Raw genomic sequence first — 11,618 nt, forward strand, 5'->3', positions numbered from 1 at the left:
TAAACTCATTTTACTATTAAAATAAAAAAGCCACAGATCAATAGATGTGGTGTTTATTGATGGATTACAGTGGGTGCTATGCCGGGGGCCATTAAACTTGAATTAACTGCATCAAGTGGGTGTTTTCTTGATTTTGTTTTTAATTTATCATCAAGTGATTTCTTAGCATCAAGGACATTATTAATCACACTAACCTTGGCTTTAAAATAAAATTCAATATGCAACAGAACCTGTTGCTGGATTTATCTCCGAGATGCTTAATGACTTTTTTACCCTCAGAAAAAGAAAAAAAAGAAAGAAAATCACATGGAATGAGTTATACCTCTGAGCCACTGGAGACGTTAATTAAAAAGGAGGATCAAATTAGGCCAGAATATAATTTTTTTTACAAGGAAAGGTCTCAGAAAGGAAGTGTATTTAAAAAAAAAAAAAAAAAAAACACCACACACAAAAGACATTAAGATGAAATTTTGCCCTGTGCTTGATGGGGGTGAAAACAATCCGTATAACAGATCGCAAGGCAAAGACACTCCAAGGAGAAAGGAGGAGAGTTATGAGTCAATTTACTGTTCTCCGTTACTATGGTTAAGAAGGGGACGTGCTCGAGTATCCTATGGCTTTGTTGTTCTGACGCTAGTCAATGTTGCACAGAGGATGTTCAGTTCTTGAGGGGATAGAGAGCTTTTCTAAATCCAAAGAGGCTCTTTGGAAACAAAAGGAGGCACATCAACAGAATGGATACTGGCCGAAAGTCTTTCTAACGGGCAGATTTTGTATGGCACTGTCAAATGTCATCCAGTTTAAGTTAGATTAACAAAAGTGAATATTAATGAAGACCTCCATGTTTACCCATTTTGATTGAAAGCTAGAAAAATGGGCAAATAGCCTACAGTCCTGTTGTCAGAATAACATAAATAATAGTCAGAATAACATAAAATAAAAATTCACTAGGAATGCACTGATCATGTTTTTTTTATGGCTTATTCTTTTGGCTGACTTTACAAGCAAATAGGCCGATTCCAATATACCAATTGCCAGAAACCATTTCTTTCCCTTCATTCCTTTAAGCATATATATATATTATATATATATATATATATATATATATATATATATATATATATATATATATATATATATATATATATATATATATAGCTGTATTAAAGAACTTCTAAACTGACCTTAAACAAAAACTAGTAGCGATTTAAAATTAGAGTCAACCACTGCATTTAAATCACGATCCAAACAAAGATGCTATACACATGTAACAAGAGCAGTTGTTTATTTAAATTATACTTTCAAGATTTAAAGCAAAAACAGAAAGGTCTAACTTTAGGCCGTGTCCACCAAAGCGTTTTTAGCCAGCTGAAAACGCCTCGCTGTGAGCGCTTGAGAGCGTTTTGACAGGCAGCGCTTTTTCTCCTCATTTGAGACTTACTTGTTGTTAAGATACGGAAAAACCGTGAAATTAGAAAGACCTACACAGGTAGTTTGTTCCTGTATTAATTCTATATAAAATTGCAGATACAATGTAAAGTATTTGCTCTGGCATTTGTTTTAAATAATTTTGTTCCGTTATTATTGCTTGTTGTCATCTGATGACGACACGCAGAATGTGGCGGTTGGTCTGTGTTGCGTTTGTCCCGCCCCTCCTCCACTGTGATTGGACGGCTGGGTGAAAAGTGACAGTGATGAGCGCTGCGTTTTACTCAAAGTTGAACATTCAACAACTCTTGGCGACCAGTAAAAAATGGGAGCGCTCAACGCCTCGGTGCACTCCAGGCGTTCTAAAAACGCGGCGCTCTCATTGAAAACGTCAGCCAACAGCGTGAAAAACCACTTTGGTGGACACATGGCCTTAGGTTTGTGAAATTTTACTACATACATGCACGAAACAAAAACAGCAGACTGATTTTTTTTTTATTCACTACTGAAAATAAGGCAGTGTTTTTACTCCAAACACATGATTGGCAACGGGCTGTTTTTTGTTTTATTTTGGCCGATGTCTGTTCTGGACTTGCACTGGTCACCTGGCACCTCTGGCTTCACTTTTTGAGGCCATATCTCAACATCCAATAAAAAGCAGATGCATAGATAGAACCAACTCCCTGCCTAACATTTTTTCTCTTCCGATAATCTACACTCAGATGTATCATGTCACAATACAGAACAAAAGATCTGTTGCTACCTCTGTTTCATTGCAACTTTAAACTCAAACAAAGTTACACCGAACAAACAGGAACAGTTAAACTAAACTATTAAGCATCTCATCCAAATGGGTTTGATGAAGGGGGACAGAGGATAACCAATAAGGATCATTGGATCACACTTTTCAAGACCTTTCAGCTTTCATCCAACATAACTAAAGGACAACATAAAAAAATCTATTCTTAAAAGCTGTCCTGTCCCAAATGTTGCCCCTAGCCCCTCTTCCTAACCCTTGTAGATAATCTATAGAAATCTGTAGAATGTATGAAAAAAATAATTTTTTAAACATACTGTTACTGTTGTTTCATACTGAAAAGGGGAGCTACGGTATTCAAATTCAGATGCAGGGAATGTCTTTAAAAGCATGCTGCCATATGAACATAAGGCAATTAATTTTTCAGACAGGGTTCAGCTGGGACTGGTATCGACCAGTTACAACAGTGAATCACAATAAGGAAAGAACACCCAATTTTAGCTTGAATCCATTAAGAAAATTCCTAAAAATTATATTCAGTAACTATAAAGTAAGTTGTCAACATTTCCACTTCCACAGTGTTTACCTTGGAACATACTCTGCAAGAACAAAGAAATTTGTTCATTTTCTTGATGGGGCAAGAACAAGAACAAAGTTCGTTCTGGCCAGTGCATTCCATACTTCACGAGAATAGCAGGTGCCGATCATCTGTGTTTCTCCGCATTAACCATGCCCACGTTAAATGTGTGACCAATCACACAATAGTTTTCAGACACCTGCAAGAAAAAAGTTCTGCTCAGGCGATGTGTCAAGAACAAGCTGCCGTTATTTTGATCTCGCAGCCCTAGGAGCGAGAACTTTTTTCTCTGTTCTTGCGGAGTATGTTGCAGCCTTAAGAGGAGAGACCTTTATATAAAGGAATTTATTCACGACATCACTTAATCAGTCAGCTAATCAATGTGCCGTTTTTAAGTTCGCTATGGCTTGTAAACACCTTTGTACTACCATTGGTCAGTGCAGATTCTTTCACATTAAAATCTTGTCCGGTTCATTTCTCCTGTTTAGTTCGTTAAGGTCAGACCTCACGTCCGTAAGTGAAAATGTAAACACACTGGAGAGCTGCTTTATAGTAGAAAATTAAGTTTTACTTCTGATAAAATGAGGCACTAGCCCTATTCGGTTGGTAATTGTTTCTCATAGGGTCGTAAGGTATTTTCATCATTTATAGGGGCTAGTCTGTGATTAACCCGAGTATAAATCCTTGGCCGAATTACCTACTGTTTTTTGACAGACACCAAGGTCGTGTGGTAATTTAATTGCCGAACCCACATCTTTGAGCTTTCAAGAAGAGATCCCTTTAAAATTCACTGTTTATACCTTTTGACCACTGTGGCGCACCGTACGGTTGAGCTTCGCTGTAATTTAAATGCATTTTAAAGATCTAGCCTACACTTTTATTACTGAAATGCTGGAAAGCATTTACAAGCACAATATATTTCAACAGTAAACAGAGAAAGAGCAGAAAAGCATGTAAACATTCAAAATGGGCCGTCATTACGGCAGCAATTAGGTTAAAATAACCAAGCAGCTTTTTGTTTACCTCATGTAAATAAGAGGCTGTATGAAGTCATTTCTGCTCGTTTCCACATTTTTAACATAACATCCTTTATTTTGAGATAAAATGCGATACAAAAATCTTTCATATTTAAAATTTAGGGTGCTTTCACATCTCTAGTTCGGTTCATTTGGTCCGAACCAAGGGCAAACAATTATACATTGTTGCATTTTTCAGATTTTTTGGTTGCTTTTCACACCACACTGATTGCTTTGGTCCGAATCAGTTGAAACGAACCAAAACGCAGGCACGTGACAACATCCACATCACTCATTGGCCATGGCGTATTTCCTAAACTGCTTTTCGATTGGTCAGAATTTACGTGTGGGAAAATTCCAACAGAAGAGGCAAAGCCAGCAAACTATAATAAGGAGACGACTACGCGGGCCAGTTTTGTCCCTGGCCATAATCTACTACACGGTGTGTATTTACCACAGTATGCAAACAAAACATTTCTATAATGAAGCGCGGATGCGACATGAAAACAACGTTCTAATGCACTGCAGACGGCGAGCGCGCATCACTCGTCACTTCAAGCGGAGGCGTGCATTAATTATTAACTCTTGACATGCTTCCATCTTCCGAAAATATTGCCAACGATCTATCAGGTAATAATATCATGCACACAATGTCAGCGCAGCTAACTACGGCAGCTGGTTCAGTCCAAAAATGATCAGTACTTTTGCAGTTGGTTCTGTTTGAGGTCGGATCACGTTCTCACCACAAACAAACCGCTCCAGAGTTCGTTTGAAATCGTACCGAGACCACCTCTTCAAGGAGGTCTCGGTACGCTTGTTTGGTCCGCTTTTGGTGCGCACCCGAGTGCGATTGCTGCTTTCAGACCTGACCAAACGAACCGCACCAAAGAGGGAAACGAACTCTAGTACGATTCAACCGAACTAAATGAGGCAGGTGTGAAAGCACCCTAAATAAATAAAACAAATTATTAAGATATTTATAAGTTTACTCTTTTTATACCAAGGCAAACATATGACATTTTATTTAAAACAGACAATCATGCCAATGACGTGAGCAGGGTGTTTCCAGGTTCGTAGGATCACAAAACTCGCTCACTCAGTTATCACTCAGGCGTCATGCAAATTTATTTTTCCGGATGTCTACATGAGAAACAATTACCATTCGAATAGAGCTACTGACAGTTTTTCATGTTTAATATGGTAAAGCTGTTTGATTTTAAGCAATATATTCAATAAAGTGCTATATAAATAAACGTGATGTGACTGGATTACCCAATTGCAGAACTCAAGCAAACATCCACGTTGCTATGATCAGATGATTTTTTTATGCTTTATTAAAATGCTTGCCGTTTTCTCAAAATTGTTGTGTGTTTATTTTGTTATTGAGGCGAGGCGTTCAGCACATATTACATATATACATCTATACGCCACTAACAGCAGTGTATATAACCGAATAAAGCATGACAACAGGCTATAAACATTTCAGACTCCAGCTCATTATACAGGGTAAATTTAATCTGGGTGTGGTGAAAATGACCAATGATTACAGCTTTTAATTCCCCAATGGACTATAAATCACCTCTTCCTACACAAAGAGTGCCTGCATTTTTTATTATTCTTTTTTTTTAAACATAGCTATTGTCCACAATGTCTGAGGCACTGACCTCCCCTTAATATTTCCACTCCTACATTATCTGTTTAAAGTTGAACCAATATATTCACCGGATCTCTTCAACTCAAGTTCCTTTATCAGAGTGATAGCAAAGATATCAAAGGCAGATAAAACGGAAATTATTTCCAACAGCCATTAAAATGCTGTCCTTTCATTTATAGACACCATATGCAATCCTACAAACTGTAATACCACTGAACCGAAAGCACTGAAACATGTACTATTTTTGCACTATTCTCTTTACATGAATTTTTCACATTGGTAATTTTAATCTAAAGTTGCAAACAGAAATAAAGCATTCTGTAGAGTTTACATGTACTCCTTGGACTATTGGAAATGTCCTCTGGTGGAACATATTTTTATATGCCAATGCCGTATTTTTGTTAATGTACACAACAACACTACAGCAACAAACATATAACAATAAAAAATAGACAGTAACAATACAAATAAGCTGCTTACCAAATAAATTATGGTGAATGGGACTTGAACTCAAACATGAAACATTTATTTTGTCAACATTATTGCGTAAAAATGTCCCTCAAAAGGAAATCTATTCAACATTCCCCATAATCTGAAAAGAAAAACATGTTATGTTTGGTCTGGTAAGTAATTATGACTCACAATATTCTGCAGGGCAACAACAGTTGCAGTAACTAACTACAAATTAAGTAATCAACAATTCGGCTTGTGAAGAAAAGGAAAAGTGTGTTAAAATGTATATGAAATCCATTAGAAACATTTTTCAGATTCACTGATAAAGGCACAATATGTTTGCCTAAAAAAATCTAGACGCACCCCAGCTGCAGCAAATCTAATCTGCCCGCGAGTGTCGTCTAGCAACTCTCAATACCCTTCTGAGCTGTAATCCCCTAACTCTTGTCGGGCCAATCACATCGTGTATAGAGTCGGTGGGCGGGGCCATAATGACGACGGCCGAGTTGCGTTTGCATGCTTCTAGTAAACACAGAAACTGGCCAACGGTGGTCTTTCGAATCAGCTTTGACCGCGACTCTGGAAGACTTGGAGTTAAGCTTTTCTCTGAGAAAAGAACAAAGAACGGCACTGAAGTCATTCTTAAAAAGGGAAGATGTGTTCGGAGTTTTGCCGACCGGATAGGGCAAATGTTTAATCTATCAACTAGCTCCGTTTCATCTTTGTTGCTCTGGTTGGTGTAGCTCTATCCTATCGCGTGCAGAGGGAGTTTGAAAGACAACCGTTTATCCCACCTCTCGGATTGAGCCCTGTCTATGGTGAGTTTCCAGACCAAACATCTTGATGTGGGTCTGGCTTGTCAGGCTAACAATATGTAAGATTTTCAAAATAGAACAATGTAATTTTGTTGACTTGTGTGCTTACATTTTTCCAAATGTTTCCAAGAATACCTAAATCCAGAGAAATAAGCTATTTTAACCAACACACTCTGTGTGTCTGTCACCTATAAATTACATCATACCCACGTTACCCTGGAAACAAACAGAAAAAAACGCTTTAATATTCTGTTTCATTAGACAGGTGAGCAACTGTTTGGATACATTCAATGATAGAAAACAAATCAGTTATATAGCTCAACAGAGTTAGTCTTATTGTTTAAATCTCGTTTTTGTGCTTTACAGCGAATACCATGTTTTAACATGCCTACACTGTAAAAAAAAATATTTAGAAATAAACCTGGTTGCCTTAAAATTGAGTTCATTGAAATTAAAATTGAGTTAATACAATGAAAAAATTGAGATTCGACAACCTTTATTAAAATATTATAAAAATATTTTGTAATCATATTGGGTAATTGTATGTTTTTTTTTGTTTCTGATGAAGCAGTGAAACATGCCAAATAGTGCTATTTTCATGAATTATTAAATATTTTATGTGGTTCAGATACAATAATATTTCCATTTCTATTGAGTGAGTTTCTATTTATTAAACAAATTTCCTTCATTATATCAACTCAAATTTTTAATTTCAATAAACTAAAAATTAAGGCAACCAGGTTAATTAAGTTAAACCAACAATTGTTTCAAGCAAACGCACAGAGAAGCATTATAACATAACTTTCAACACACTCAAATATTGTATCTAATATAATAAAACATTATACGCATGACCGGAAAAAGCGGAAGTTATCGTCTCCCGCATAATAAAAGCTCTGCAAAATCAAGGCGTCATCAAGCTGCGCCTTTGTTTTGAATAAGCCATCTCTAGCGGCAAAAAAATTACATGTTACTATGTGGTGTCTTTTTATCGGGCAGTCTACTGCAAGCTGAATAAAATGCTGTCACAGCTTAAACTTAAAAGTATTTTACCACTAGGGTGATTGTGTGTAACTTTTGTGTTAGCCCGATATTTCCCTCCTGTAAAGCATGGTTGTCCCTTAGCCAGCAGACCACTGCAGGGGGTCCAGTGCACTGAAAAGGTTAATAGGATCATTTGCACCTGGTGTCTGCTTCCATGCTGGAAACCAGGATGTTGCAAAAACAAACAAAAAAAGCCTTTCAATTGTTACATTCAAACCAGTAATTGAACTATACTGGTTGAGATGCAATTAGCAGCGAGTATTATATATATATATATATATATATATATATATATATATATATATATATATATATATATATATATATATATATATATATATATATATATATATATATATATACATATATGTGTGTGTGTGTGTGTGTGTGTGATTTAAGTAACTTACCCAACACTCAGGAGAAGGAAATTAAAGTTATTAATTCCACTTTAGTAACTTTTTAGGTGACATTTTTTTATTTGAATTTTCTTAATTAAGAACATTACAGACATTAATAAATATATAAAGAAAGAAAGAAAAATGAAAAGTAAAAAGTTTTCACAAAGGTTTCACATGTATATAATGACATACAGATGCAAAAGCCTCTAAATCCATCTGAAGTTTTTCTTTAAAATAAGGATCTTTGTCAGGCTTCCATGTATAAATTTCTACCTAAGTTGATGATGTTGCAGGATTTCAAAAAAGTATGCTTAGTGAAGTGAACTTTACCAGATATCACCTACTGAGTGCAGGAAGGAATGAACACTACTTGGGGACCCCGGTTACCGAACATTTAGGTACATGTGAGGTTTTTAATTTTGTACTAATCAAATGACCAAGAATGTGTTGAAACCAAATATAACAAATATAAAGCAACGTGTAGGATTACTGTCTTGCCACAGGAAGCCAGTGCATTCTCGTCACCCGTGATTGGTGGGCGCCAAAACTGGCCCTTTAAGTGCTTTACTCAAAGACCCCCACTTCAAAGAGCCCTTCTCTGTTTAGTCACATGAAAATCCACAAAATCTGTGATAGCCAAGGGCGACGTGACTTACAGGACTGGTGTACGTTTATGAAAGCAACTTTGACAGGACTATCAATATCCCATCCTTTCATTTTGTAAGCAATTTGCTCATTGATCTGTCCTGCTTTTGTATGTTGATTGCTGCTCGAGGCATGAAGACCACCCGTGCGGAATAGAGGCTAAGTCACGTCGAAACGCTTTATTGGAATATTGCAAATGCGGCAGTTCGATAGGCCCACATATAAATACTGACATTAGTCAACTTTGCAAGCTAAACCGACTTTAGGAAGCAGTAAAAGTAAACCGGTGCCATAAAAACTCACCCTTATTCGCCTCATGGCCGCAACAATCTCCACACGGCTATTGGGTCGAGCCACATCCAGACTACCGATATACTGGAAATCAAAACCAATGAGATGAAATCTATTAGATCTCCTGTCGACAAGTTCAACTAACGTTAGATGTGATATCAGGATTCACGCGCTTGGTTAAACTGGCACAGAATGTAAACAAGTGGCAACAACAAAGACAAACAACTTTGGGACTGGAAACAGGATTTGAAACAGGATGTAGCCTAAATAAAATATTCGTCTGAAAAACAAAAAACAAAAACATCTTCATGTCAAAAGAAACTTACCTTTGCTTCGAAGTTAATCCCATGTTGGAACGCTTCCTCGTTATGTAAAGGAATCCGCAGATCGTGTCCATCATCGACTAAATTGTATTTTGTTTTGGCAGGCATGGTGACTGTTTTTACGTCCTTCTCCAGAGTTGAAAAAGCAAACAGCTCGAGGGGAGTCGGAACTCAGTCTAACTCTTGCAATCCATGCCTTTTTATTAGCCCGAGGTCACTCTTGTTTCTCATGCGTGCTCGCTTTTGACAGAGCAACTTTTGTAGAAATCACTATCTTCAATCAGACGTCGCCGAAGTGGCTTCCCAAGGTGTACGTTTGAATGGTCTGCTCACTTGCTCCCATTCAAGCTGGCAGCCCTAAGCTTTAGCTGGTGTATAGTGCCAAAATCCTGCTTCCTGGGCTTGTCCGTTTCCCAACAACTTCACGCCAGCGCCATAACCGAGCCCACACATCCTTTTCGAAGGGATTGTTGCGAGGGCAGAGCGCCATTGGTTGAAAGGGGGAATTCCACCTGCTTTCATTGGAACACGGCTTCAGGTTTGGAGGAGGAGGGAAAAACACACCGCTTCGTATTCAACACCAACACTGGTGTTCAAAGGAGAGCGGAGTCTGGCACCTAGTGGCTGAGTTCGGCACATTGTCTGTGGATATAGTTGAGACGAGATGGCAAAATGTTGCTTCTCCAGAGGATTTGAAATAGGCTATATTAGTAGCCCCAAAAGTGAAAATTATGTCATTATTTAAATATTTTCTTGTTTAGCAGAAGAAATGAAGTCATGCAGGTATGGAACAACTTAAGAGGGTTGGTAAGGACAGATTTTTCATTTTTTGACCCTATCAAGACCCCATGGATCAACTGTGTGGTTACCTAACATTCTTCAAAAAAAAAAAAAAAAAAAAAAAAAAAACATACAAAGTAGGCCTAAATGATGACAGAACGTTTGAGTAAACTATTTAACTATTTAAAAATTCTTCAAAAAAAAAAAAATTAAAAATAAAAATAAAACATACAAAGTAGGCCTAAATGATGACAGAACGTTTGAGTAAATTTAAATAAGCAATATTACTTTTCGACATAACTGCAGCTAAACCTCTTTTAAAGAGTTCAAACCTTTGTATTTCTTCAACTTCTACACTTTTATTTACATTTCTTCATTTAAAAAAAATAAATTTGTTGACAGTTTTTTTTCCACTGTCCCTTGCATCCCTGTTTGATGGGGTGACACTCAGTTTCAGTCAATCTCATGTCAATCTTGAGTACCTGAAGAGTAGTATTGCATCCTTCATATCTCCTTAGTTTTATTATATTTATAAAAGAAATATGCTGTACCGGAAAAAAACGAGCGGCTGGAGGCGTGTGGGCGGAGCTAAGGAATGACACAAAGCGGTGACGTCCTCAAGCCTGGAGAAACTCTTGGCTATCGATCAGATTCAACTAATACAGATATGATCCAGAATCAAATCTGAGGCTGAAATAAATTGAACAGGAGAAACAGCAACAGCAGGACGTCCGTCTCTGTGGTATGTACTGTATTTAGTGGCCTGTCAACTTTTGTGTGTGTTTACTCGCAGTTTATGAGGACATGATTTGGTTTATGGACTATTGTATGCGACTAAACCTTAGCAGTAGCGGTTTTGCACATCAGAGTGGTTGCGTCCGAAATCGCGTACTTCCATACTATATAGTATGCGAAAAACAGTACGCGAGCAGAGTAGTATGTCCGAATTCATAGAATTCGAAAAACAGTATGCGAAAAGTACCCGGATGGCATACTACTTCCGGCGAGATTATGAAGTGCGCATACGATGGACACTTTACTATCCCATGATGCCACAGGAGAGAGGAGCTGGCGTTATATTTGAAAATGGCGGAAAACGGAGATGCAGCTGTTTTCAAGTGTAAGTACTTTATAAACAACTTTTTGTTTATTTGTGGTTAAATTGTATTTGTTTAACATCATATAAGTAAACGACTGTCTTGTTAGAAGTTTATATGATGTAAAGTAAGGGTTTCCTTTTCCAGCCAATTCAGAAAAATTATAGTTTTATCATTAGTAGACTAATGTAAATCAGCTACCGATAGCACTGTTTTCACAAAACAAAGACGTTCGTTGTTTAGCAGTTTAATGAGATAATTACACAACTTCAGTAAATTAAAACGATGTATTTCTCCTTTACCAGTGTTGATATTATCAAAATGTTGTTGGTTACACAGC

The 11,618-nt window shown here is 37.2% G+C and overlaps 1 protein-coding gene across 2 annotated transcripts in view; it reads right to left on the minus strand.

The window, feature by feature from the left end:
- nos1apa (nitric oxide synthase 1 (neuronal) adaptor protein a) overlaps positions 1-9,913 on the minus strand; it is a 136,652-nt gene extending 126,739 nt beyond the window's left edge. For both annotated transcript variants that reach the window (XM_067459900.1, XM_067459899.1), the window contains exons 1-2: positions 9,405-9,913; positions 9,091-9,162 (exon numbers count right to left, since the gene is read on the minus strand). In XM_067459900.1, the coding sequence (XP_067316001.1) occupies positions 9,091-9,162; positions 9,405-9,509 (177 nt within the window). In that variant the 5' untranslated portion in view covers positions 9,510-9,913. The remainder of the gene's footprint in view (positions 1-9,090; positions 9,163-9,404) is intronic.
- Between the last annotated feature and the right edge of the window lie 1,705 nt (positions 9,914-11,618).

The sequence above is a fragment of the Pseudorasbora parva genome, chromosome 12, assembly GCF_024679245.1.
Source record: "Pseudorasbora parva isolate DD20220531a chromosome 12, ASM2467924v1, whole genome shotgun sequence".
NCBI classification, from domain to species: domain Eukaryota; kingdom Metazoa; phylum Chordata; class Actinopteri; order Cypriniformes; family Gobionidae; genus Pseudorasbora; species Pseudorasbora parva.